Here is a 27,946-nt window from a genome sequence, read left to right as displayed (position 1 = left end):
CTCTCATTTATCTAATCAATTTATCTAGCAGAGTTATCTTGTTTCCTTAGGACATGTTTTCCCATCCTAATAATTTCTCATTACGTGACTAATTAAAGCTTGTCATCTCCAGCTTTGATTACATTTCTACCGAGTTTTAAATTGGAAATGAGGCTTAAAATTGTATTTCCAGGGGCGCCTGGCTGGCTCCGTCGGCAGAGCATGTGACTCTTGATCTCGGGGTTGTGAGTTCGAGCCCTGTGCTGTGTGCAGAGATTACTTAAAAATAAATCTTGGGGCGCCTGGGTGGCTCTGTCAGTCAAGCACCTGACTCTTGATTTTGGCTCAAGTCATGATCTCAGTTGTGAGATCGAGCCCTGTCTGGCTCCAGGCTGGGCATGGAGTCTGCTTAAGACTCTCTCTCTCTCTCTCTCTCTCTCTCTCTCTCTCTCTCTCTAAGGGCCGCTGGGTGGCTCAGTCGGTTAAGCGTCCGGCTTCAGCTCAGGTCACAATCTCACAGCTTGTGGGTTTGAGCCCTGAGTCAGGCTCTGTGCTGAGCGAGCCCGGAGCCTGCTTTGGTTTCGGTGTCTCCCTCTCCCTCTGTCCCTCCCCTGCTCACGTTCTGTCTCTTTCTCTCAAAAATAAACATTTAAAAAAAAGAAAAAAAGGTCCTCTATTGTTTTGTTGAGAGAGAATACCCCTCCCCTGCTCATGTGCACACACGAGCTCTCTCTCAAAAATAAATAAATAAATAAATAAATAAATAAATAAATACCATAAAAATAAAATAAACAATCTTGTTGAAAAAGGCATATCTCCCTTTTACAGATAAAGACTGAGTCTTAAAGAGATCACACAGCAATAGTGATGATGTCAGGATTCGAAACCTGCTAGTTTGACCCCCAAATTCACATTCTAAACATGACATTGAACTGCCTGATTTCCAGCAGGTCACAGGATAAACTTGATAACTTTGAGTGCGTCGGAGTAGAGCTTTATGATAAATCTGTATGTGAAAAACAAACAAACATGCAGACAAAGAGATAATCCACATGAAAATATAATTTATTTTAGAGTTGGAACAGAAAGAGTGCATTCACCACCCACTGACCTATGCCTCGTATTTATTTGAGTTCATAGTTCTGTAAGGCAAATAGTATGAACCCTATGAACCCTGTTTTAACATGTTCCTCGGTTTTACGTGGCCCGAGAACTCCCTTAACCATTAGGCTAAGAGCTTCTGGTTGGGACCCAGGCAGACTTGGGTTCAAATACTGACTTTACCTCTTAACCAAATGCGTCAAACTGAAGAAAGCCGTTCTGTGAAATGAGGTAATCTGTAAAATGGGGGTAATAATACCTACTTAAAGGGGTTGTCCTAAGGATTAAATCACATTAACAGTTGAGGGAACCTGACACAATGCTTGCCATATGGTGAGGCTTCTATCAATGGTAGTTTATAACACTAAAGCCAAGAGAGAGTTGGTAATCTCAGAGATAGGCAAATCCAGTTACGTGGTGAAGCCACCATAGGAACTCAAGTCTGTGTCATCCACACTCTTTCCATTATACTATGTTGGCAAGCTATTTTAAGTCTCAAGAGTCCAGAGTTCCAACTCTCCAGATGAGTGTAATTTTTAATATTTTTCTATTATAAATGTAATATACTCACAAAAATATAAATCAACCTTACTACACAATCCAGAATTAACCATTAATATTTTATTTTCTTCCTAGCCACATGTTCTGTAAAGGTTTCCTAACTCACATACTTTCACCGGCAACAGTATAGGACAGGGCTTGGCTCCCATTAATAAAAAGAATTCTGCTCTTTTGATAGATGTCAAGTGGTGTGCTTAACCTACTATATGATTAGCGGAATTAAAAATTCTTTCCTTCAATGTGTATTTCTTCTTTAGCGGATTGCCTGTGCCTGTTCTTTGCTCGTTTTTCTACAGGGGTATTAAGTGTTTCATCCTTCGAATTTGCTTTTCACAATACAAAAAAATAAAAAATAAAAAATCTGCCTGGCAGTCCAGGACTGCTGAACTCCGGCCAAAGGCCACAAAACCCCGATCGCCCACTAGCGAACTTTATGGACCAGCGGGCGCCTTTTTTCTCCAAGGTGGAAGCAAGGCTTCCACAAATCACGAGGGCGCGAATTGCTGCAAAGGCGTTGGCTCTCCCGGCTTCTGGAGGAACGTCTCGCGGGATCTCAGCCGTCCTTGGGGCCTCGGACTGAACTACAAATCCCGACATACAGTGCGCCTCAAGGCCCAAGCGCCCGAATGAAGGCTCAGGTCCAAGGTCATGTGTCTAACTGCGTAAGACGCCCGGTCATCTCTCCCACGCCTTTTTCTGCAGCTTCCACCTTGGCCGCCATTTTGTGAGGGAGGTTATGGAACCTCTGAGCCCCGCCGACTCTATGGTTGAGCATTTCGGGGATCGACCAATCGGAAGCCAGATCTCGGAGGGAAACCCCGCCTTCACCCGCATGGAGGCGGGAACTGCCACGAAGCTCCTGTGGAGAGAGAGGAAGAAGCTGCGGAAAGCCAATAAGAAAGGAGGACTTGAGGACGCTAGCCAATAGGGATGCGGGGGGATTGCGGCCAATGAGAGTGGTGGGACCTCGGGACACGTGGGTGGGGGAGCTGGACGCTGAGACCTAGAGCTAAAGCTGGGAGGTGAGTCAGTCACCTTGAGCGGGGCAAGCGCTGTGGTCCGAGCAGGGGCAGCGGGGCAGTGGGAGTGCAGGTGACTTGGGGCCGGAAGCCAGAGATTGGCAGGGGTGTGGGCTGGGCTGTGCGAAAGGGCGTTTGCCCCCACGGCCGGGAGAAGCGATGGGCGTCTATATCCTTAACTATTAATGTTAATTCCCAACGGTAATGAGCGATTAACTGTCCCCACTAAGGCGGGCCGAGGACAGCTGTGTAAAATGGGCAAGACTCTGCACGGCACCTACCCAGTAGCTGCCTCCAAGTCTTCCCGGGAGACCATCCTCTTTAGCAACATTTCCTTCCTGGGGTTCGGGCCTTTTTCCTCTACTGAAGATCTCCGTGACCTTCCTTTGCAGATCCTTTCGCGCTATGCTCTGACCTCTAATGCCCTCCTCATCTGGGGCACGGTGCAAGGAACAACGTGGTCCAGGGAGGACGGGCGGGGTGTAGGAGACGACCGAAGGGCGCCACTATAAGCAAACGACTAGGTTGCCAATGAATCTTTTTTTCCTCTGCAGAGTGAGAAAATGCAGACCACCGGGGCACTACTCATTCCTTCTGCTCTGGTAAGCTGCGGCTCCGGTGTGATCTGTAGTGCCCGATGTGGGAGCCATCGATGTTTAATGAATGACTTGAGAGGAGCTTGACATCCTGATGATGTTGGCTCTCTGGGGAGGCCGTAGTAGTGATGCAGTTAACCCCTGTTTATTGAGACCTGTACACCAATCTTTCTTGGCTTTGGAATGTGATCTGAGTCTGGATATGACCTTTACCCCCATTCTGGCTTGGCCATAGCCGGATAGCCCCCGGAGGCGGTCATTCTCAACCTCAGCTGCGTGTTGGAATCATCTGGGGAGCTTTAAAAAATCCTGATGGCCAGGCTACACCCTATGGTGGTGGAATCCATGCATCTGTATTTTTTAGAACTCCCCAGGTGATTCTCATGTTCAGCCATGTTTGAGAACCACTGCCTTCCACTGAAATATTTCAAGAAAGCCACGTTACAGAGGGCTCTGCTTAGATGGTTGTTTCAGGAGCCTCACCAGGCTTACTGGCCCAGTCCATTCAGGGAGTGTAACAGTGAGTACACTTCAACAAAATAAGATTTCCCCCTTCTGATTCTTTGGTGATCTGGCTCCAAACCCTCCTACCCGGTTTGATGTTAGTGTGGGTTCTTGTTCCCTTCTGACATACCGACAAGGGCTGTGCCCATGGAAGTGAACTTTGGTACCTGCTTTTAAATGGGAAAGTTGCCACTGCTAACTACACCTGGGTCTCAGGACAGCGGTCTCTGGTGCAGGCCTATCCGGTAGGAACAGGAATACATTAATTGATCTTGAAATATATTGGGCTTTTTTTCCTGTTGGTAATTGTAGTTGTTTTTGACAGAAGTTCAGCATGTGGGTTTTTCTGTACCCCTTGCTTGATCTGGAGCATGTGTCTTTCACTTTGCAGATCCGCTGTTGTACCAGGGATCTCATCCGGCCTGTGTCTGCATCCTTCTTGAGTAGGTCAGAGATCCCATCTAAACAGGTAAAGGAATATGGGTCCTCTTATAAATTTGCCCAGGGGCACCTGGCTGGCTCAGACGGTGGAGCATGTGACTCTTTATCACAGGGTTGTACGTTTGACAACGTCCCTACGACGGGTGTAGAGATTACTTAAAAATAAAATCTTGGGAGGGGCGCCTGGGTGGCTCAGTCGGTTAAGCGTCCGACTTCGGCTCAGGTCATGATCTCACAGTTCGTGAGTTCGAGCCCCGCGTTGGGCTCTGTGCTGACAGCTCAGAGCCTGGAGCCTGCTTCACATTCTGTGTCTCCCTCTCTCTCTGCCCCTTCCCTGCTCATGCTGTGTCTCTCTCTGTCTCAAAAATAAATAAACATTAAAAAATAAAAATAAAAAATAAATAAAATAAAATCTTGGGAAATAATTTCTCCAGAGAGGGGTTCTTCAAGATAGTGGACTGCGGGCCAAAGGGGGAGGACAGACAACCCATGGTGCCTTAACAGTTCTAAGTGCCCCAAGGGGAGAGCACCGGAGGTGAGAAGTTTGCAAAAGCGAGGAGGTCTCCCTGGCCCCTGATCTGAAAATGGGCCCCGAGACTAATTCCCGGCATGCCCTGCAACCTGGCCAGGCTATACCTGCCAGGCAGTTTGCCAACGGTTTCGGGGCCCCGGTAGGTCGGGTCGGGATGGAGTCAGCCACCTGTCCTTAGGCCTCACTACCTCTCCTTCCCGACTTGCCCCTCTAGCCATCCTACCGCAGCTCCCCGCTCCAGGTGGCCCGGCGGGAGTTCCAGACCAGTGTCGTCTCCCGGGACATTGACACAGCAGCCAAGTTTATTGGCGCCGGGGCTGCCACAGTTGGTGTGGCTGGCTCAGGGGCTGGCATCGGAACAGTGTTTGGCAGCCTGATCATTGGCTATGCCAGGTAAGATGGGGGGTGGCCTAGAGCATCTCCTAACAAATGCCACCCTGTCTGGGAGAGGCCTCAGTGGGAGCTCCCACTAGCTTGGGGGGGATTTCATCGACCTCCTGTTCTCTCCAGGGATCTCCGAATCAGAATTTAAATACATTTCCAGCCTGACTCATTTAAACTTAACCTTGTTGGCACGCTGCTTCCCTGTCCAGATCCCCAGGATATAGACAGGCTGGGCCCTTTCCCGGTTTCAGCAGCCCCCAGTCACCTAACTGACGCGTGTCCTCTCTCCCTCCCCTCTTCCTCTCCCCTTGGCTGGCATCGATCTCTTGTCCCTGGCAGGAACCCGTCTCTCAAGCAGCAACTCTTCTCCTATGCCATTCTGGGCTTTGCCCTGTCTGAGGCCATGGGGCTCTTCTGTTTGATGGTCGCCTTCCTCATCCTCTTCGCCATGTGAGGTTCCACGAGGGTCGCCCACCCGTCCCTGCTGCTTGGACTTCAGGCCGTGCCTGGTGCTGGAGTGTGCTAAGCTTTACCATTAAACACAACGTTTCTGTAAACCCATATGCCTGCGCCTCTCTCCTTTGCCCCGGGGGGGTGGGGGGGGGAGGGGCTGGGTGGAAAGGAGGGACAGGGCAGCGGGATCGGGTCACCAGTTGGTGGTTTGGAACGCCCCAGGGCTGAGAAATAGCACTGCAGTGATGTAAGAACGTGGAGGGTTCCCTTCGCTCCCCGGAGGGAGCACGGACTTGTCTGAGTGATTGGTGCTTGTTTTTCCCTTCAAATTTAATACAACAATAGGTCACCCTTTCGAGGGGCCTAATTTGCACCAAGGTCTCATCCCAGTGTTTTACGAGTGTGTCAGCCACCCTAGAATTCTAGGTACAGTGGTTATACCTGTTTGGCACATGAGGGGACCGAGGCTTAGGGAAGCACAGCGTACCTCGTCCAGTGTAACAGAGCTGGTAAGGGGAAGAACTGGGGAGCCCACCTCAGGCCTTTAACCCTTTAACTGCCTGTGTTGTCCCCTCTGTTTTCACTGTGGCCACACGACGAAGGTGGCACAGACAGGGAAACCATCCCAAAGAAGTTACAGAGGCCCGTTGGAAAGGAATGGAGGGCGGCCTCCTGACTGCGTTTAGCCCCGCTTGTACGTTTCATTTTCATTCTCAATTAGCCTTCTTTGAGTGTCTGAACGTTCCGGGAGGTACAGTCCCTTTTCTTGGAGAATTTAGTCTTAGCCGTGGGAGGGGTAAGAAGGGTGAGGTTTTCTTGTTTGTTTGTTGTTTGGTTTTGTTGGGTTTTTGTTGTGTTTTTTTTTTTTTGGTTGGTTTTTGGTTGAACCAACTAACGAATTGCTTAGAGAGCCTTGTGCCCATCTTTATCTCAGCCTGTGCCCAGCAGGCTTCCCCAGCTTGGCTAACGTGGGGATGACCGCCCAGCTGGTAAGTCCACAGCGGCTGCTTCCATGAGCTACAGCCCGAGCAAAACGTACCACGCTTTGTCTCCAATTGGATGGCTTCTAAAGGAGTAAAAGTGGGGTCCGCTTGTGAAAACCCTATCCCTCAACTTCACTCACAACTTGGGGGAGACCATGAAACCAAGAATATCCCTAATTAACGTCAAGAACACCTTCTTAGCTGAAGGGCAGCTAGCAAAGAGGGTTAAAGACCAAAAACTGTGAGTTTAATAAGAATGGATTGAATTGATATGCAAAGAACAATCCTCAAGGGGGAAATAAACACCCTCCTAGTTGTCCCGGGGAAGGCAAGGAAATCTAAGGTCCTGCCCTTAAGGAGTTTGGGGCCTGAAGAGAGTCCTTACACCATGAACAGTATTGCAGGACCGTGAACAGTAAACGGGACGGCATGTTGAATACCTGGGTATGAAAGCCGCGTGCTAGGGGTGCCTGGGTGGCTCAGTCGGTTGAGCGGCCGACTTCGGCTCAGGTCATGATCTCACGGTCCGTGAGTTCAAGCCCCGCGTCGGGCTCTGTGCTGACAGCTCAGAGCCTGGAGCCTGTTTCAGATTCTGTGTCTCCCTCTCTCTGACCCTCCCCCGTTCATGCTCTCTCTCTGTCTCAAAAATAAATAAATGTTAAAAAAATTTTTTAAAAAATCATATCATAAGAAAAAAAAAGCCGCGTGCTATAGATGAGGAAAAGCAAGGAAGCTAGTGTTGTAATAACATCAGCTAACATTTGAGGACCTGTATGTCTGGCATAGTGCTAAGCACTTTCTGTGAATGGCTTCCAACATCCCTATGAAATAAGTCATTTGGTGGGTAAGGAAAAAGAAAGGTAGGTGTGGGGACCTGTGAAAGGCACGCAGCAGATTAGTGAAGCCTGAATTCAAATTCCAGAACCCAGGCTCTTAGCACTGTGCCGATTCCTCTAAGCTTCACAGAAGTTCACCGACGTGCTCCGTATCACACAACAGTAGGCCATGGATTCCAGTCCGGGCCCCTCTAAGATTCATTCAACAAGCGATGGTCGGCTACCACAGGGTTTCTCAACCTCGGCACGTCTGGGGCGAGACGATTCATTGTTGTGGTGGGTTGTCCTGCTTTGGTCCTCTTAGCCTCTTTACCTTAAGTGATTCTCTCAAGGTTGTCCACGGCAAGCCAGTGACAGACCCTGAAGCGGAGCCCAGGAACCTCCAGGCAAAAGACAAGGAGTGGAACTAAGGTCGAACTGGCCGCCGAGGTGTCCCCAAGGGAGCAATGGATTAACTGGTAATGTTATGAAAACGGAACGGAGTAACCCTTTGGGATGTCGGCCTGGCACCCTCGCCAGGTCGCTACCCTCTAATGGTAATCAAGGCGTGGCCTCCAGGGAAGATGGGTTTTTTTTGCCAAGGGGCTGGCGGGAATTTACCTTGGTCATCGGCTCCAAACAGCCTTGGAATCGCTGGACTCACGAGTCTAAATCAGCCAAGTTGAGAAGGTAGTTGGTGGACCCGTGGAACCCTAGAGAATCACGGGAGAATGCTCCCCCACCTGTAGCAAGGCTAGTCAGTCCATTACCAACGAGATTCTTTAGTCTAAGGTCCGTGGGTGGAGCCATTTTGCTTAGTGCAAAATATTGGTAAGTAGACACAGAGGTGTATTGAGAGAGGACCCATTATGTTCATTATATTCATTATATTCTCAAGAGAGGTAGTGACCACTACCTTAAGAGTTCAGCATGGATTTGGGAGTCAGAGGGGAGTGCAAACGCCATCCCTGCCACTTCCTAACTGGGTGGTTCACTCCCCTGAGACTCAATTTCCTCATCTCTAAAATGGGGATGAGATGGGGCGCCTGGGTGGCGCAGTCGGTTAAGCGTCCGACTTCAGCCAGGTCACAATCTCGCGGTCCGGGAGTTCGAGCCCCGCGTCGGACTCTGGGCTGATGGCTCGGAGCCTGGAGCCTGTTTCCGATTCTGTGTCTCCCTCTCTCCCTGCCCCTCCCCCGTTCATGCTCTGTCTCTCTCTGTCCCAAAAATAAATAAAAACGTTGAAAAAAAAATTAAAAAATTAAAAAATTAAAAAAAAACTAAAAAATAAAATGGGGATGAGGACAATTCATGGTGGTTGGGACAACCACGTGAGCTAATACAAGTAAACACATACAAAAAACAATTTAATATAGCTATTATTACTTAGAAGCCTCAAACCGCCAGTCCAAGTTCTGAGTTTTCCTTTTAGTCCAGGGTTTATGACCTGGATGGGAGCTCTTAATCTATCCCTGGCATCGAGCCCAAGACCCAAGGCCGGGGGCCCTGTAGGGAAAGGACTGCTCCGGAGGGGCACAGGACTTTGGGGAAGGAAGGAGAAGGATCTTCATGATTTATCTTTTTTAGAGAGGGTGGAGTGACCTGAACTCTAGGACACTCGCTGGCCTCTGTCCTTGGGGGAGGACACTTGCCTTGAGGTCATGAGCAAGGTGCTACCAAATTTTGTTGCACTAAGAGATGGCTCAGTGCAGGGCACTCTGCAGTGCTTGGATCCAAATTCAGGTGGGAAGATCGCTTAGTTGGTCACCTATCCCCAGAGGACATGGGAGAGGCTTCAGAAGGCACACTCCTGCCAGGTGTTTTCTTACAAAAGTCGGTCAACACTGGACGAAGTAATGCCAGCTTGAAACATTCTGCTAGCCTCTTCCTGGCCCTTCTCGTCCCCAGCTTAGAGGCTTCCTGGAGTTCCCCTGGTAAGTGGTGAGCTGGTCCTTTAAGCAGCTGCCATGCTCTACAGCCCGGTCAGGCCTTGACTTGAAGATCCATTGTGCAAGCTTGGCCCAGCCCCTTGGAAAGAAAATGGAGGGGGGGGGGGCGGGAGGAGGGAGAATTCTAGAGATCATTCATGGCCGGTGGGGGAGGCCAACTGGCTACCGTATCCCATTTCCTCTCTGTCCCCAGGTCTGCAGCAGTTACTAGTTCCTAGAGATACAGGATGGGTGCCCCATGTTTTCTGCCCTCGATTATGTCATATGCAGTAGCTAGACAGATGAGTAACCAAACCACTAAAGTAAAAAGTAGGTGCTATAATAAAGGCATGAATTACTCCCGAGGATGGAGTAATTGTAAATGACTAGTTAATAGTAATAATAATACGCCTGGAGGTGGTAAGGTTTGGCAGAGAACGTAGTATTTCAACCTGCCTCGAAGATGAGTAAGAATAAGAGTTAATAATTATTGAACATTCACTCCGGCCAGGTATGGTGCACATTCATTCTCACATCATCTCTGCTTTATAGCCACTGTCATGTTACCAATATTACTGATGAGGAACAGAGGCTCGGAGTTTCAAAAACTAGGATTTCCCCTGGTGGAGTAGAGAGGAAGAGTGTTCCAGATAGAGAAAATATGAGCAAAGGGGCGCCTGGGTGGCTCAGTCGGTGAAGCGTCCGACTTCGGCTCAGGTCATGATCTCGCGGTTCGTGAGTTCGAGCCCCGCATCGGGCTCTGCGCTGACAGCTTGGAGCCCGCGGCCCGCTTCGGGTTCTGTGTCTCCCTCTCTCTCTCTGGCCCTTCCCCTCTCAAGCTCTGTCTCTCAAAATAAATAAACATTAACAATTTAAAAAAAAAGAAAGAAAGAAAATACGAGCAAAGGCCTGGAGGAGAGGCGGTACATGGGCAAATGGGAGGCTAATTATTTGGACGGTGCTTGCCACTCTACAAAACATTTCTGGGATTGTCACACATCATCCTCAGAAAAGCTCCGAGAGGTAGGAATCCTCACCATCCTCTGGATGCAGAAATGGACTCAAAAGAGGATATGTGCAGAGTGGTACAGATGAAGAGCTGGGCTCTCTTTCCTCTGGATCTAAGGTAAATGTTTTCTGTCCATTGAAAACAACAGTCCGGTAGTAAGGAGGGGACCACACCGAGGAACCCTCTCACCCCGTGGGCCAACTTCAGGCCTCTGCAGTCTGGAGCCGTGGAGTATTGTTTTTCTTGTGTGTGAGATTATCAGCAGTCTGGAGCCGTGGAGTATTGTTTTTCTTGTGTGTGAGATTATCAGCGAGTCGACTTTTGACCGTCTTACTAAATAAATAATGCCCAAACAAAATTCCAGAATCCTCCAAACATGAATAAAACATAATCCGAATAGGCAATAGATGCACACAGTGGTTAGAACTTTTTCTCTGGAGGGGCAGCTGGGGGGCTCAGTTGGGTGACTCTTGATTTCGGCTCACATCACGATCTCACGGTTCATGGGTTCAAGCCTTGCCCGGGGCTCCACTCGGGTAGAGCCTGCTTGGGAGTCTCTCTCTGCCCCTCCCCGACTCTCGCACGTGCGCACACGCGCGCGCGCGCGCGCGCACACACACACACACACACACACACACTCTCCCTCTCAAAATAAATACATTAAAAAAAAAAAAACAAAACAAAAAACTTTTTCTCTGGAGTCAGACAGATTTGGCTTACAGCCCCAAATCTGTTGCTTGCTCTCAGCGTGACTTGTGTGAAGTGACAGAACCTCTGTAAGCCTCTGTTTTTCCATCTATCAGAAGGGACTAATAATAGTACTTCATAGAGTCGTTGAAAGGAATAAATAAGACAAGGTATACAAAGTACTTGGCACATATTAAGCACTCAATAAATGTCAGCTAAAGAAACAAACGTCGAGCCTCAATAAATGTTCGCCATTATCATGCAAGTCCATGGTCCCTTACTGGAAAATTCACGACACAGTGAAAACTGGACTTCTCTTCTAAAAAACAAGCCGGGCGGCTAAATATAATAGAGTGCGGCTAGTTGTTTGGCTTGTATGAATATTCATACACTTTGCTGTCGAAATACCAATGTTGTTACTGGGTGCTGCTCCAGACCTTCCTGGGAGCGTTACTCTAAATTCTGAAACACATCTGGCCAAGGGTGTCCCGATAAGACTATGAGCCTGTGTTCTTGCCAGGGAGACAAGGGAAAGCTTTTTTTAGAAGGCTTCTGTTTTTTCTTAGTCCATAGTATGGTCTTTCACCTTACATGTCTCAGGGGTCTTGAGGAAGCCTCCCAGAATTTAAACTCACAGTCCCTTGATTCCTGTGTATTCAAGGACTTGTGGGAAGAAGAAAAACAGACACGAGCTTGGAGTCAGGAGGCCTGATTTTTCTTCCTTTTACCAAGCCTCTCTAGGTCTGTTTCGTTATTCCTATGGCAACGCCTAGCAACAGTGCCTGGCATTTAGTAGCCCCTCCATAAATGTATATTGGATACACTCGAATGCGGGAGTTTTTCACTCGCAGGCTCGGATTCCTTCCTCTTGGTCCTGTTGCACGCCGGGGGCAATGGCAGCCTGCCCTCCGTGGGTGAAGGTGCGGGGAGCAAGGATAAATTAGAGGTTTTCAGACAGTAAACGAGCCCTCAGCAAGTCGGCTCATCTACTCGAAGCTCCCCCAAGGAAGCTGGATCCCCAATTCTATCCCACGGACACAACCGAGGGTCGCTCCCGCTAAGGGTGGGGAGAGGATCCTTCCTTCCTCCTCTTGCCACACTTGAAAATAAAATATTCCACGGCACTGGGCTCTCGGCCGCACCTCGACGTCCCGGCACGCCTCAGATCCTCCTCCCACAAAGCGGGGGACCGACGCAGGCCCGTAGCCCTGGCGGAGCCGGCTCGCTCCCACCCCCTCTCGCCCTGGAGGACCGTGGGTGGACGCTCTTGCAGAACGCCTCTCGCTGGTCGGGCGGGGGTGGGCGGAGCCAGCGCCGCCCGGGCTGTGGAAGCGGAGGGTGGGGACACTCTGGCCCGGCTCTCGGTGGTGCGGGAGCGGGAGGGAGCAGCGGCCGCTCTGGTCGGCGGACGTGCTGCCGAGCAGTCCCGGAAGCGAAGCAGCGATGGCGGAGAGTCCAACTGAGGAGGCGGCGACGGCGACGGCGGGCGCCGGGGCGGCAGGCCCCGGGGCGAGCGGCGTCGCCGGTGTTGTTGGCGTTAGCGGCAGCGGGTTCGGGCCGCCTTTCCTGCCGGATGTGTGGGCGGCGGCGGCGGCAGCGGGCGGGGCCGGGGGGCCGGGGAGCGGCCTGGCTCCGCTGCCCGGGCTCCCGCCCTCGGCCGCTGCCCACGGGGCCGCGCTGCTTAGCCACTGGGACCCCACACTCAGCTCCGACTGGGACGGCGAGCGAACCGCGCCGCAGTGTCTACTTCGGATCAAGCGGTGAGCCGGGGTTTTTCCTCCCCCAGCCCCGAGCTCCGGGGCTCGACCTTCCCCGCCCCCGCTTTTACCCACTACCCCCCCCCCCCCCCGCGCCCCGCCGCCCGCTGCCTCCGCGCTTCCCTCGCGGCGGCCCAGCTCCAAGGCCCACGTCTTGCCAGCCCGGAACGTCGCGATCCAAGTCCCCTCTTCCCCCGCCCGCAGCTCCACACGTACCAAACCCCTCCTCGAGTGCCCAGGTCCGACCCCGCCCCTCGGCTCCCTCCCTTGAGCCCTTCGTCTCTGTGCCCCATACCCTCCCCCATACCTCCCGCCCGAAACCCGACCCTTTCGCGCTTCAGCAACACCCCCTCCCGTCTTCCGCGCCGCCTCTCTCCCCCCTTCCCCACCCCAGCCTCGCTAGATGCTGCCCGGAGGCCCCACCCATCGCCCCCCCCCACCCCCGCGTCGTCTCCTCCGGAGCCCCGTTTGTAACACGGCTTGCTTTCCTTGGCTTCAGACTCGAGGCCAACCTTTCTTTTTATTCCCCATCTCTTCAGACCCTCTCCCCAAGTCTGGATCGCTTCCCTCACGTACCCGCAGTCTCCCCTTGAATCACTTCTGCAGAACCCCGAAGCTGTCCGCTCTCACACCTGTTCCAGGAAACGCACGCTTTCAACCCCCCCTCCCCCCCCCCCCCCCCGAGTCTCACTCTGGCTTGTAATATCCCACTCAAGACTTTCTTGTGTTTTTCCCTCTGGGTCATCTGGTTTACTTTTCCGAAGCAAATCCACCCTGCTCAAATATAGGAACAAAGGCCCAAGTCCTTTCTGTGCCTATTTCTTGGGTGACTGACCTTAGATCCTATCATTTAAATAGATCATGTTTTTTTTTGCAAAAATGCTTGGTGTAGTGTTTACTGCATAGGAAAAGAGGAATGCTTTTTAGCTGCTTGTAATCCTGAGACCTGTTTCTTGATGACCAGCCTCTTCCTCTCCCCGTACCCCCCACTGCAGCCATCCTCCCCTGGGTGGTCCCATCCCCCACGCTCGGAGTCCCTTCCCGTGTCTCTACCTACCTTTCAAGGTGGTGATAAAATTGAGCAGCCCGCTGTGTGTGAAGTGTCTGGCCCAGTGCCTGACACATGCCAGCTCCATCCGGGTTGCCACCTCTAACTTCAGAACCTCAGCCCCCCCCTCTCTACTCTTGTACAGTCTTCCATCCCTGACTTACCTGTGAGTTGCGCCAGTACCTTTTCCCCTCTGCTCTGTCGCTTGTGTGCCCTTGATGTCCCTATGTACCCTAGCAAGTCCCCAGGCTTTTCCCACCTAGAATGTCCTTTAGACCCTTGCTGACGGCTGATGCATTCTAGGTTGTGCAATACACCCTACAAATCCTCCCGTCTACAGCAGCCGCTGCGTGTCCTTCTCTCCTTCCCGGTGTGAGATTCTCGGCTATTTCAGAGGGTCCTCCTCCCCCTCCTGTTCCCCCCGCCAGTCTGAAGAGATCTCTCCCCCCCCTTGGACTCCTGGGCAGGCAGACCATTACTGCTCCTCGCTAGCTCACTTGCTTCCTACAGTCCCCTTGCCAACAACGGTCCACTGTATGGTTTACAGCATTCGTTTCTTAGTGGAGTTGGTGATGTCTTCCCAGATACTGAGCACTCTTCATTTAGCATTCAGCGGTAGTACCTGGGAATCTCGGAGGTGGGGAGTGAATGAATTGCCCTGTGGGAGGAAGAGAGAGTAAATGGGATGTGGCTTTTCCAGGGTGACATCTGATGCCATTGGGATCTCTGATTTTTTTTCCCCCTCCCCCTGAGGAAACAATGCCCTTTTGATAATAATTCCGCTCTCTGCTTGCCTGACGAGTACTCAGCTGAGGTTTCTCAGCCAGCGAGACAGTGCAGACGTTTGTGGTACCAAGCACCACTTTCTCAAACCCTGGCCTCATTGAGGTGATCACAACTGTTCTGCTCAAGGGATTCCCCTTTTTTCTCCTTTCCCTCACTCCCTTCCCCACCTCCTCTTGGTGTTATACAGGGATATCATGTCCATTTATAAGGAGCCTCCTCCAGGAATGTTCGTTGTTCCTGATACTGTTGACATGACTAAGGTATGTAACTCGGAAGGGGTTGGGGGCTACTGGGAAATTGGGCCCAGAAAGTTGGAAGAGCCTAAAAGATTATCCAGCCCACATCTCTGATTACAGAAATGAATAAATCGAGATCCCAAGAGAGTCCGTGGCTTGCCCAAGGTCACCCAGTGAGGTGGAGCAGAGACTTGAACAGGTGTCTTTTATTTGGGTGCCAGTCGGTCTGGCTTGGAAAATCCCTGTTGATGCCTCTTGTCCCAGCCTAACTATTGTCAGGACACACTTTCACTCTCAAAAATGCTCCAGTTTGGCTGATAAATTATATGATCACCCTGTTCCTTTTAACTACCCAGTTCTTCCCCCATCCTGCCACTCTTGGCTTTTAAGTAGGGTGCTGTAAATGAGATGCGGAGAAGGTTGGGATGGGGCGAGCCTGAGTAAGCAGTTTATGCTTAAAGGGCCTTGTTCAGGCTCCTGTCCCTACTGGTTACCGTCGAATATCCGTTCCATCCCAAAGACCATTCCTGTCTTGTCCTCCGCATAAACATGGAGGAAGCTTAAATTCCCTTGGCATGGGTACCTAGGCCTCTCTGTCATTGGGTGCTCTACCCCGAGGAGTCAGTGTTCACTTGATCTGATGTTGTGAAGAAATCAGATTTCCTGAATCGAGGAAACTCTCCGTAGTTTCACATTCCCTTACAGTTAAAAGTTCAGACGTTCTAGTGTTGGTATATCTATTTTTTTGTTTTGAATAGGTTTCCCTGTACATTGATTTTTTTTTTTTTTTTTTGCTTTTTATGTGGTTGGAAATGTTTTTCCTGGGACATCTTGTCCTCAGTCAAGTGTCACTGTTCCTATGCTAGTCCCCCGGGTCCCAGAACTGATGTCATGTTGATGCCATTTGAGCTTGTTATTCCAAATGACTGAGGGCAAAAAGATAATCCGGGGTGCCACCCGCGCAGAGTTGGGACTGAGGCATTGGATTGCAGGGCCTCTTTCGTCTTGCTGTTAAAATTCTGAGCAAACCTAAATGCCTAGGAGCCTTTGTAGAAAAAGAAATATAACGGGGGTCCGTTCACCTTTTCCTCCTTTCAGGAGAGGGAAGCTCGTTCAATGATTGTGGCCGGAGGAAAGGGTTTAGCGTTCTGTTTTTAAGTGCTGCCGATTTTTTTTTTCCCCCTTTTTAAACTAACCTACAGTATCGGGGAAATTCCTGGGGATGGTCTGATGGCTCCAAATGGACCCTGAGTTTTCCCCGTTACTCTGTGTGTCTTTGACCCAGCTGGAGGCTGCCTGAGCCACATCCTCCACGGTCGGTTTGATCCTATGCAGAGGAAGCAGACACCCTCGGCCTCCGTCACAGCCCTCAGCTCGGCGCTGTGACTGCCACTGGTGCTGTGGCCACCAATCCCTCTGCTCTTTTCCATTCATCTTACACCCCCCCACCTCACCCCCAGCTTTGTACCACGTGAGCAGGGTGGAGTTGCCTCATGGGCATGTTTAACCTAGGCAGATCCAAACGGACGGACTCCGTGAAAACATGTATTCGTTTCTTAAAATCAAACACGCTAGGATAATATTTTACAGACGCCTACTTTAACTCGCACGGCGGTGTTCCACCTGCATTTGTTATATCTAACACTGATCAGGGAGGCCCAAACAAAAAGCCCGCCGCGAGGGAGTTTTCAGGGACCCTCGAGGGAGGGTGATTTTGACGCGGTTCGATCTCCACCTTGGGCTCTAACCTTAGAACCGTAATCCCTGAGTAAGGCGCCCCTCCACCGGAGTGGGATTTCTCAGAATTCCAGACATAACTTCTCGGTATGAGTGAGGACAGGCTGTTCAGGCTGCACGGTGAGGATGTGGAGGATGGAAACCAGATGAAGGTCCTGCCTCTGGTGTGGGTAGCAAGTGGAAGCCAGGAGGGGTTGGGATGGGACATCACCTCACAATTTTGAGATGGGGTTTTATTTTGCAGATTCATGCATTGATCACAGGCCCATTTGACACTCCTTATGAAGGGGGTTTCTTCCTGTTCGTGTTTCGGTGTCCGCCCGACTATCCCATCCACCCACCTCGGGTCAAACTGATGACAACGGGCAATAACACAGTGAGGTTTAACCCCAACTTCTACCGCAATGGGAAAGTCTGCTTGAGTATTCTAGGGTAAGAGGAGACTTCTAAGTGGCCAAGTTGGTTGTTAGCAAATTAATTACTGCAGGCCAGCCTGTATCAACCAGGGTTCCTCGTCCGAAGCACGGAACACAGCAAATGACTGGAGTGACTGTTTCCTCATTTTTCCCCAGGATGGTACACAACCGTATATCATTCTAGGTGCAAAAGAGAGAAGTTAATTTATGACCCACAACGGATGCTTCAGCGAAGCGATTTCTCCCTGAGCGCCAACGGCACCTGGGAACTTGTGGCCCTGCAGATTCTGGGGTTCCACCCTAGACTTAGCACATCAGAAACTCCAGGGGTAGGGCCCAGCAGTCCGCGTCTCCCAAGCCCTCCAGGCGATGTCTGGCGCAGTCCAGCCTGAGAACCACTCCCTTAGGGCCTCAGGGCTTAAGCTCTCTCCCGAACAGGTTGAGAAAGGCTGTGGGTCTGTGCCATGTAAGGTTGTGGGTGTCTCGTCTCTGAGTCTCTCAGTGAGTGGCTTTGGAGGCGGTGGTAGTGATGAACACGATTCTGATACGTTAACAACTGAATGAAAAACGAGGTTGGAAATCCCATCAGGTCAGAAACAAGCTCCAGGAACATTTTGAGTCTGGGTGCTACTGAGATTTTGCTCCGTGCAGTTCTCACTCGTTCCCTTTCATTGCCCTTTGGGGGTTACCAGTTCAGAGTGGAAACATCTTCTAATGTCTTCTGGATAGGTCTTTCTCGTGTGGGTGAATTTCCCTAGGGCAGAGAAGAAGTGCAGGTTGAAGTTGGGAAAGTTGCCCAAACTGGCGGTACTGTTTCCTCTCTTGTCCAGCAATGTCTGTCTTGTCCAGCATGTTTCCCAGTGTACGTGGGGGGAAAAGGCAGCTGAACCAAACTGGAGATCAGGATTTTTTTTTTTTTTTTTTTTAAATCTCTTAGATCCAGGGATGTGTTCTGTGATGGTGGCAGTGAGGAAGTCCTTCAAAAGAGGCTGCCCTTAAAGAGATCTTTTATGTTGTCAGGGTTTTTGTCTCTGCTGGAGGATAGATAGATATATATAGCCCACAGTGGTGAGGCACTCCGTTGTTTCCGTGTGACATTTGTGCGTGACAGCGTCTCTGTACGAAGTTCTCCGCTAGGCCGGGATAAAACTGTTTTGAACAAACAACAGCCCACAGTAGAAACAGGGGAAGTAAGATGGCAGGGTGATAGTGGCAGAAATGGGTGGGGTAGAAAAGGAGAAGCTACCTTGACATTGTGAACTTTTCCCATGAAGCGTCATAGGGTAGAAGATTGGCCAGTCAGCTTGAACAAGCCTGTCCTGGCTTGGGTTGCGTTCAGCCTCCAGATCAGGTGCCAGCTGAGCTAAGAAATGTCATGTCCAAGCTGCCTTCCTCCTCTGATACGCAGTCACGTGTGTGGAGGGGAGGACCGGTCTTGTTCTGGATGCTTTGCGACGCTATTATTTCAGATCCTCTGCAGTGTAGAAATGCCCCTTACCCCCTTCCTGTCCTTTGGCAGCGTTCTGTAGTCTTCAGAGAATTTGACGCTCTCTGGGGGCTGGATCCAGAACGGGATCCCTGATCATCAACACACACCCCCGCCCCCCCCCCCAACATGGCCTCTAATCAGATGGCTCCGGGCCCCTCTGTGCCTGTATCTCCGCTTCTGTCTCCTCCTGACTCCTTCACCACCCTTAAATAAGGAAGCTCTGAGATCCACAGAGGTTAACATTTAGACTGCCTTTGAGGCTGTTTTCTTACCTTATTCCTTTCATGTTGATGAATGGAACCTTCCCTGGTTACTGTTTCTTTCTTAGGCCAATGAAAATCCCTTCAAAGTTATCTTGCTTGCTTTACCCTCTTTTGTCCCACTTGATAGGAGGATTAGGCAGGTGACTGACTTCTGGTGAATGAGGGTGAGACAGGCTGGGAAATTCCAGAGCATTAATAGTGAAAGAGAAACGTTGAGTCACTGATGGTGCTGTGGTGTGGCCAGGCCCCAGGGTACTGGTGCGCTAGTCTTGTGGTGGCGGCCTTCGCGCTGGCCTCACCCGGCTACTCCCCTCTGCTGTGTTTTGCAGTACGTGGACCGGCCCTGCCTGGAGCCCAGCCCAGAGCATCTCCTCTGTGCTCATCTCCATCCAGTCCCTAATGACTGAGAACCCCTATCACAATGAGCCTGGCTTTGAGCAGGTAAGACCGGGGCGGGGCGCGGAACTGTGGGCAGAATAACGGGGTTTGAAGGGATCAGAGAGGTCTGCTTCGGGGTCCTATTTGTTTGTCACCATAGGAGGAAAAGGGAGCTGGTTCGTGGGCTCCTTAAAAATGAATTTTTTTTCCTCGTAAGCCCTGATAACACCGTCAAGTTCTTGCCACGTGACTTGGGTGAATCTGCAACGTGGGAATGAGTGGAGTCATCCGGAAATTAATTCTAAACCTGCTTTGGGGGCTGTTTTGCAGCCAGTGGCTTCCTCTGCACGTGTCCGTTCTCCAGTACCCCCTTACGGTACTTCCTAGTGACTCCTACTCCCGGAGTTACCAAGTGCTGTTACCTAAAGAGCCACAGGAGCTAGTCATTAGCCAGGGCAAGCATTTTTTGGTCAAGGGACGCCTGGGGGGTTCGGTCGGTTAAGCGTCCCGACTCTTGATTTTGGCTCGGGTCGTGATCTCACGGTTCGTGGGTTCAAGCCCCGCATCAGGCTGCATCAGGCTCTGCCTTGACGGTGCGGTGCAGAGCCTGCCTGAGATTCTCCCACCCCACCTCCCTTCCTTCCTCCCTCCCTCTCTCTCTCTCTCTGTCTCTCTTTCCCTCTCTTGCTCTGCCCCTCCCCCACTCATGCGCGCACGCACTCTCTCAAAATAAATAAACCTTAAAAAAAAAAAGGAAAAAAAGAATATTTTAGTCAATGCTACCGAAGAGAAGGCAGAGGAAAGTCGTATTTTCCAAAGGTTTGCTATTTGCCAGCTACTGCCGAATTTTGATATATAGTATCTCATTTAATCTCTACTCGGGGTAGATGTTGTTATCCCCACTGTCAGATGAGGTGTTGGTCACGTGGAGAGGTTGATTAACTTTCACAAAGACACCCAGATCATGGTAGAACCCAGCATTTGCCTGGAACCTCGCGTTCTTCCATTGTTTAAAACTGCCTGCCAGGATTACTCATGAGTACAAGAAAAGAGTTCCAGTGATAATCCCCAAAGATTATAATTCTGTCTAGGTGATTAAAACAGTTAACTGAGTTTTAAACTATTTGGAACAAAGGGAAGTACCTTTTAAGAATGAACAAAAGTTTGGGGCGCCTGGGTGGCGCAGTTGGTTGAGCATCCGACTTCAGCCAGGTCACGATCTCGCAGTCCGTGAGTTCGAGCCCCGCGTCGGGCTCTGGGCAGATGGCTCAGAGCCTGGAGCCTGTTTCCGAATCTGTGTCTCCCTCTCTCTCTGCCCCTCGCCAGTTCATGCTCTGTCTCTCTCTGTCCCAAAAATAAACGTTGGAAAAAAAAAAAAAAAGTTTAAAAAAAAAAAGAATGAACAAAAGTTACTCCCAAAACCATCCTTTCCAAACAGTGTATTTGATTTCAGGCTTCGGTAGAAATGGAAAAGGGCCTTACTCACTAACCGAGGAGCTGATTTTAAGGTCTTTCCTTGTTTGGAAATTCAACAGAGGTGACTGATTCTTTTTTTTTTTTAAGATTTCATTTTTAAGTAATCTCTGCACCCACTGTGGGGTCCGAACTCACAACCCTGAGATCAAGAGTCGCACGCTCCGCTGACCGAGCCAGCCAGGCATCCTGTGACTTTTATTCTTAATACCCCGAAACATTCTCACTTCACAGCCCCCTGGTGTCCAGGTGGCTTTTTCACAGCTCCCCAGAAGGAAGGAAGTGCCCAGCTGATCCATTTCTTAAGTCTTTTTTTTTTTATATACGTTTATTTATTTTTGATAGAGACCGAGCACAAGTGGGGGAGAGGCAGAGAGAGAGGGAGGCACTTCATCCGAAGCAGGCTCCGGGCTCCGAGCTGTCAGCACGGAGCCCGACGTGGGGCTCAAACCCACAAACCGTGAGATCATGACCTGAGCCAAAGCTGGATACTTCACCGACTGAGCCACCCAGGCGCCCCCATTTCTTAAGTCTTAAGGCTAAGCAACTTCTTTCTTAAGTGACTAAAATGGCTTAATGACAGGAAGTGTACCCTTGTTGGGCCCCACCCAACCTTGAAGATCTTGGAATCAGATGAGATCCACTGTCCTCATTTGTCATTTGTCTTCCCGGCTGTTTTCACGTGCTACTTGTTGTTTATCAAAGTAGTCACTGACAGTCCAGCGTCCCAAAGATAACGTATCACCAGAAAGAACATAATGCGGGTAACAAAAGAACTGACCCACGTGGGGGACGCCTGGGTGGCTCAGTCAGTTAAGTGTCCGACTCCCGATTTCGCCCCAGGTCCCTGATCTCATGGTTTGTGAGTTCGAGCCCCGCATCGGGCTCTGTGCTGACAGCGTGGAGCCTGCTTGGGGTTCAGAGAACTGACCTGCTGAGCGCCAGCCAGTAGTTTGCGTGGTGTTTGACAGGTGGGGACTACTGTGGCTCTCCTCAAAACGTTCAACACGCCCCACGGCACCCCTGTGATCTCACTGCGGTGCATTTTGGAAACCGTGGCAATGCGCCGAGGGTGTGTATCGCTTTCTTGTTCGTGCTGGGTTTTTAATCAGAGGCCGGGGTTCTGATTGCCGGGCTGGTGGCAGGAGGAGCGTTGAAGAGTAAAGGAAGAGTTACGAGGACGGAAAACTGTACCCCCTTCCATTTATACCCGTGCGCTCGTACCGGCTGTCTCCAAGTTGGAGTTTTCTTTTGGAAGATTCAAGTTCCCCTTCGATAGATTCATATTAGTTGGTGCAGTGATGGCAGATCCCTGCAGACCTGAAAAAGAGTTACCCGGGAAGCATCCTGGCGTCTATAGAGTTCTTCGCTGAGACTCCTGATAAGTGTGCCTTTTTTGTCCCGCCACCATCCCTCCCGTTGGTCCTTTCCCACAGAATCGACCTCAGAGGCCTCTCATTTCAGCCTTAGGAAAACGGTGACGGACCTAGGTTGCTGCTTACAGGTCGAGTGACCCGTAACGGAGGATGGGTATTGGCCCGCGTGGCGGGGGAGGTGAATGGTCCCAAAAATAAAAACTTGGTTGCTCTTCGAGGATCTGCCACGTGTTCTCTGGATTCGTCTGCGTGGGTCACGTGCCCCATGCTCATCGTGAAGTCTCCTCCTGTTGACTTTTCTCTCTGCCTAAGTTTTGTACTTGGATACTCTGGTATCTGTTAACGTTGCAGGAGAGGCATCCAGGAGACAGCAAAAATTACAATGAATGTATTCGGCATGAGACCATCAGAGTGGCGGTCTGCGACATGATGGAAGGAAAGTGTCCCTGCCCTGAACCTTTACGGTATGTATGCGTCAGGAGAGTCAGTACCCACTTGGTACTCGGTATTCTTTTTGGAGGTTTAGCTGGTTCGTACCTTTGAGAGTCTTCGGGGCAAAATCCAGCGTTGGGCACCAGGGGAGATACGGAAAAAGGAAAGATGTGGCTCGTGCCCGAGGGTTACTCGAGAGGAAGTTCGGAGAGCTTCTCTTTCCTGGGAGAGTGCCGAGCCTGCTGGGAAAGTATTAACAGTCACTCTCCTTGAATCATCCCTAAGGTAGGAGAGAGATCAGCCACGGGCCGTCGGCTGTTCCTTTTTCCATTTGCCACCGAAAGATTTCTGTAGGATGCCACACCCGGGCTCGGGAACTCTTACTTGGTTTGGCAGCGAGGCTAGATGACGAAGGGGGGAGCCCTCCCCCGCCGTGTTCCTCACGTCAGCTTCTCTGCCTCTTTTCCAGAGGGGTGATGGAGAAGTCCTTCCTGGAGTATTACGACTTCTATGAGGTGGCTTGCAAAGATCGGCTGCACCTTCAGGGCCAGACTATGCAGGTAACGCAGCCCCTGCCACTGACTCCAGACGCCTTCCCGCAGACCATGTAAGCCCCCCGCCCCGGCAAGGATAGCGCCCGCGGCTCTCAGACGTCAGAGCCGAGAGCAGCTTGGTCCAGTTTGAGCGGCCGCGGCCCAGAGAGGAGACTGCCTTGCCTGAGACACGCGGCATCGCTTCTCCGTTCTTGGCCCAAACGAGGCGCTCACGAGTGGAGTCCGAACCGTCCCGCTTGCTTGTCTGGAATGCCTTCCCTTCGTAGTAGTCTTTTCAAACTCGAGAGCTTTCGGCCTTCTGGGAATCTCCGCGATTACAAGGGCGAATCTCCTATTGTATTGGAGTTCGGTCCCTAGGTCAGAGGGGTGCTCAGAGAACGAGGCCGAGGGAAGCGTTGGATGTGTGGCGTTGTGGGTTGGAGGATTCCCGTGGCAAAAGATAGCAAGCCCTTGTGTAGTCTCTGCCTCTACCGGGGAAACGTACTTTCCACTTGCAATAAGAATGCAGCGCTTAGGGGCGCCTGGGTGGCTCAGTCGGTTAGGCTTCCGTCGGCTCAGGTCATGATCTCTGGGTTCGTGAGATCGAGCCCCGCGTCAGGCTCAGTGCTGACAGTGCGGAACCCGCTTGGGATTCCCTCTCTCTCTCTCTCCCTCCCTACCCTCCTCATGCCCTCCCTCTCAAGCGCACTCTCTCACGTGCTCTCTCTCTTTCTTAAAATAAACTTTAAAACTCCTTTAAAAAAAAAAAAAAAGAATGCAGAGTTTAGACTTGTTTTCAAGAGGAGATTCTTACTAAACCAAATTGTAAATGGTCTCAAATATAAAAAAAACCCGGTTGTTAAGAGGACGAGACTCCTGCTCTCCCGAGGACCAGGTCTTGTGTCTTTTGGGTCATTTACTGGCCATCTTGCTTTAGAATCCTGCTGACTTGGGTAAGTGACTGACATGTCCTTGAGGTCCCTCCCCAGCTCTTTCTGAGCCATTTCCCCCGCCCGGTCCTCGCCACCAGCCGCAGGGGTGAATGTCGTCTTTCCTCCGCTGCTGCGTAGAAATGGCCGTGTCCCTTTCCTTCCTTCACGGACTTTCCACCCACCTGCCACTTGCAGACTCACAGGGCAGGGGCGCCTGGCTGGCTCAGTGGGTAGGATGTGCGACTCTTGATCTCAGGGTTGGAAGTTTGAGCCCCAGCGTTGGGTGTAGAGGTTACTTGAACAAACAAAACGAAACAACCTCAGAGGGCAGGGGCGGCTCGGGGTTAACTTGTTTCCCAACCCCGTTTTTAGAGGACATGGGAGGTGCTTCCTCCCATGGTTTCAGGAACCCTTAGTGCTGGTATTTAAAAGCATTTCCATCGTTCACCCTGTGGAGGAAAAATAACTCGTGATGAGAGAGGGAGAGGGAGGAGCAGCGTCTGGGGAGGAGGGAAGTGGGTGGCTGTGGAGCCCGGGATGAAAAAGGGAAGGTTTGAAAAACTGACCGCCTCGGAGGGAGTGTGGCGTCCAGCCTCGGCGGAGCGTAGCCCTCGTAAGTGGCAACGCGCTGGAGCCCCGGGGACTGTGATCTGTGTTCCCCGGCCCCTGACCCTGAGGGTGACGTGTGGGTAAGAGCGTGGAAGGCGTTTATGTGCGAGAAGCAGAACGTGAGGGGAAAACCGGCTGGCTTTTCGGGACTCTCGAGGAAGGCGGTCCCCTCGCCTGAACCCCGGCCCCACTGCTTGCCCGCCCTGTTCTCTCTCTGGCATTTTAAATTCCTTTTGTTTTCGCCCTCCGCTCCAACCATAGTTCTTCTTGAGACTCTCGGGACCGTGAACCCCTCTCTGCAGAGTGTTTGGGGATCTTTGATCTAGGATTGAGCTGGGTGGCCCTGGAGTCATGCCCAGAAACCTGGACAGGGAGGTGGTGACAGGTCTCCGTGGAAGAGTGCACGGGTGCTTAATCTGGAAGTCAGAGCTCCTGAGTTCTCGACCTGCCTGTGACGTTGGAAAAGCAAGTTCCCCTTTGCTGAGTGTGGGAAAGGAGCATAATTTTTCTCTCGTGTGGTTTTTGTGAAGTGAATTGAAAACCAACCCAGGCACGCTTCATGATTACGGTTCTGGTCTTCAATTTCTGTTCCTTATCTACCTCGCCTTTCCTCTGACCTCCCGCATAGTGGCTTGATTTCAGGGAACAAAAGTACATTTTCACGTTGGCCCCAGCCAGACCTGTCTGGGGTGGTTCACCTGCCATCACGTTCCTGAACTAGTCCTGTGTCATGTCGTCCGCTGTTGGCCCCTGTCGGTGCGACGCCCTCCTCCGCTCCCGGGACTCGGAAGCGGAGCGGGCGTCCCGCGTGGCCTGGAGCTGCTGTCTCTAGGGTGAGCCGTCCAGACTCGAATCTTCCATCCCGCTTGTCTCCTTTCCCCCACAGGACCCTTTTGGAGAGAAGCGTGGCCACTTTGACTACCAGTCCCTCTTGATGCGCCTGGGACTGATTCGTCAGAAAGTGCTGGAGAGGCTCCATAATGAGAACGCCGAAATGGACTCTGATAGCAGTTCGTCTGGGACAGAGACAGACCTGCACGGGAGCCTGAGGGTTTAGACCCTGCTCCCTTCTCCCCTTCCCCCACTCAAGAGTCCCAGCAAAGTCCCTTCCCCCCCACCCCAGGGACGGAGAGGCAGTGTGTATCTCCCTCCAGACGTGACGTCATCCCGCAAGATGGCAAGAAGCGAGCAAGCTCGGATCCCAGGGTGTGGGAGCGGGGAGGCCGTTCCTGATCTGACCTCCCTGGCTCTCGAGCATCCGGGGCCATGTTCATCCCATAGCAGGGGCCCAGGTACCTATGCAGGAGCACCCGGGGCGAGGGCCCCTGGCAAAAACACGGCAACCGACACACCTCTCCACAGGGCCGGCTCCTTAGGGATAGGTGGGAGACAGGCTGTAATTCCAAGAGGGAGTGTGCCCACGCGACGTATGGGGTTATCTGGAAGGGAGCTTTGGGGGGGGGGGGGCTGTCTGTGACACTTACGCAGTCTGGGTGGTTGTCTGTCTGTCTGTCCGCAGTCTCGAAGCAGGGCTTCCCAGCGCCCTTTTCCCCCCTGCCTCTCTTCTCCCACTACTTCCCATGGGCCAGCATAATTTTGTGTTTCCTAATTTATAGTCACTGTTCTAGACAGACCAAAGAGAAGGAACAGTGGTGGAGTCTAGGCTGCTGATCAGTAAGCTTTACCTAGCACCTGAGCACCTTTCTCCTCTGCCCCGCATTCCCGCGCCCCTTCCCAGATTGAAGACGGAAGGGGACTGGCACTGGGACCGAACCGAGTCTTGGTTAAAGCCCGCACAGGCACCCTGAGAGGCTGATTTTGTTCCCGCAATCACTGATTTGAGAAGTTCCCCACACGGCCAGCTGCTGTGTATATGGGATTGGAGCCACTACATAGAATAGTTTCTTACAGATTTTCAAAAAGGCTAGTAGCCACGATGAGGGCACTTCTGAGGGCGGGGTGCGGCGGGGAGACTGATGCTCGTCCTGTTGTGTTTCCGTTTGGCTGTCCTTGTGTATTTTCACCCCAGCCCCTCCCGCGCTGCCCTCCCCCGCCCCCCGCCTCAACTTCAATGCCCAGGAACCTGTGGGGAGCAAGGTAGCCAATGGCGGGGGGTGGGGGGTGGCTGGGACTCTGGGCTCCCCTTCTCGCCACTCCCCTCCCTCTCCCTCCCAGCTGCTCTGCCGCTGGCTCTAAGGGGTGTCCCCTGGCTGTGTCGCTTCTCTGTATCTAGCTACAGTGATTCTTTAGCCGGTTGGCTCGGAAAAATGGGCTTTAGGTGCCCTGTGGTACTGGGCGTTGAGGGAATCCAGCCTTCCCCTTTTTGGTGTGTTCGCCCCATATTTTCCAGATTCTTCCCGTTAAGGCTCCCAGTGGGGTGTCGGTGACCCATGTGACGCAGGGCCTCAGGCAGCATCCAGCCACGTGGAAGGGAGAAGGGAGAGGAGACGGCCTACCTGCCCCGCCCCTGCCGTGGAGGCGTCTGCCTGGGGGTCGTGGTGGGACTTCCCTGGGGAAGTTCCGGGGGTGGGGGGCACAAAGGAGAATGTCCTACTTGGGAGGGCAGGAAGCTGAGAAACTGGACAGGACGTGGGCTTGGGGAACGGAAGTTTATCTTGGATACCGAAGGCTGAGTCTTAACGAGACTCAAAAGAGGGACCCTGCTTCCCATTTCCCTCTTCCATTCCCAGAGCTAGCGCAGGGCTTAGAAGAATGCCCTTGGTCTGTTGGTCCAGTGGTCGTCTGTCATCCATTTTAAGTGTTCCCACTTTCAAGTGACAATCCTCTCCTTGGCCCTGCCATGGGCAGAGCATGTCTGGCATACCGGCCCGACTTTTACGCCCTAATCTTGAGTTGAGGAAATATATGCACAGGAGTCAAAGAGATGTCTTTATATCTGACTGTACATAAATGAAGTTTTTTGTTTTTTGTTTTTTTTTTTTCTTTTTGGTGCAATAAAGTTTGTTTTGGCAGAAGGAGGAAGCGCCTGTGGGTGTGGGAGGGTTTGCGTGAAGGGAGCGTGGGTCTCCTCCACAACCACACCTCTCCCCTGGGTCTGGAACCCTCAGGGAGGAAGAAAGCGCTCAGTGAACTGTCGAAGCTGGAAGCTCCCGGCTACGTGACCTGGGTAGATGGATGCAGGGCTGCTGGTGACCAGTTTCCCGCCCACCAGAAGGAGAAGAGAGTTTCGTGAGCCCCCCTCGGGCCTCCAAGGAGAGGAGTGCCACCTCGGCCTCAGCCGCTTCCAGAGAGATGCAGGTCCCACAAGGACGGGCAGGCTTCGAGTCTGGGCACCTGGGCTTGGCCCGAGTGTTCCCTGGTAAGGATAGGGTGTCCACGTTCGGGATAATCCAAACCACTGGGTTTTCTGTTTTCTGGCACTTAACCAGCCCTCGGGAGCCCAGCGTTCGGAGACCGTGGAGACGCTGCTTCGCGCAGCCTCCGCCCCACACCCCCGTCCCTACTGGGTAAAGGGAGGCCCCCGCTTTC

General features: G+C 51.8%; 2 protein-coding genes across 3 annotated transcripts; both read left to right on the top strand.

Annotated features, from left to right (window-relative positions):
* Positions 1-2,562: 2,562 nt before the first annotated feature.
* On the top strand, positions 2,563-5,674 carry ATP5MC1 (ATP synthase membrane subunit c locus 1). 2 transcript variants are annotated; one of them, XM_003996722.5, is made up of 5 exons: positions 2,563-2,663; positions 3,215-3,262; positions 4,152-4,229; positions 4,948-5,126; positions 5,457-5,674. In XM_003996722.5, the coding sequence occupies exons 2-5, from the start codon at positions 3,224-3,226 to the stop codon at positions 5,569-5,571; spliced, it is 411 nt and encodes a 136-aa protein (XP_003996771.1). In that variant the 5' UTR covers positions 2,563-2,663; positions 3,215-3,223; the 3' UTR covers positions 5,572-5,674. The 2 variants fall into 2 exon arrangements, with proteins under 2 accessions (XP_003996771.1, XP_003996770.1); XM_003996721.6 differs by having other exon boundaries at positions 2,626-2,733.
* A 6,650-nt stretch (positions 5,675-12,324) lies between these two features.
* On the top strand, positions 12,325-27,432 carry UBE2Z (ubiquitin conjugating enzyme E2 Z). The gene is made up of 7 exons (XM_023244698.2): positions 12,325-12,752; positions 14,771-14,843; positions 16,801-16,988; positions 19,054-19,165; positions 22,303-22,415; positions 22,853-22,943; positions 25,344-27,432. Exons 1-7 carry the CDS (start codon positions 12,436-12,438, stop codon positions 25,512-25,514), a joined length of 1,065 nt encoding a protein of 354 aa, XP_023100466.1. The 5' UTR covers positions 12,325-12,435; the 3' UTR covers positions 25,515-27,432.
* The last annotated feature ends 514 nt before the right edge of the window (positions 27,433-27,946 follow it).

The sequence above is a fragment of the Felis catus genome, chromosome E1 (genome assembly GCF_018350175.1).
Source record: "Felis catus isolate Fca126 chromosome E1, F.catus_Fca126_mat1.0, whole genome shotgun sequence".
In the NCBI taxonomy this organism is placed as follows: domain Eukaryota; kingdom Metazoa; phylum Chordata; class Mammalia; order Carnivora; family Felidae; genus Felis; species Felis catus.
This window is presented reverse-complemented; position numbering and strand designations above follow the sequence as displayed.

Bases quoted from the DNA above. Each gene is read 5' to 3' on its own strand.
- ATP5MC1 (XM_003996722.5), top strand. From the start codon at position 3,224: ATGCAGACCACCGGGGCACTACTCATTCCTTCTGCTCTG. The intron at 3,263-4,151 runs GTAAGCTGCGGC...TTCACTTTGCAG, and splicing joins TACTCATTCCTTCTGCTCTG to ATCCGCTGTTGTACCAGGGA. The intron at 5,127-5,456 runs GTAAGATGGGGG...TGTCCCTGGCAG, and splicing joins CTGATCATTGGCTATGCCAG to GAACCCGTCTCTCAAGCAGC.
- UBE2Z (XM_023244698.2), top strand. From the start codon at position 12,436: ATGGCGGAGAGTCCAACTGAGGAGGCGGCGACGGCGACGGCGGGCGCC. The intron at 22,416-22,852 runs GTATGTATGCGT...CCTCTTTTCCAG, and splicing joins CCCTGCCCTGAACCTTTACG to AGGGGTGATGGAGAAGTCCT. The intron at 22,944-25,343 runs GTAACGCAGCCC...TTTCCCCCACAG, and splicing joins TTCAGGGCCAGACTATGCAG to GACCCTTTTGGAGAGAAGCG.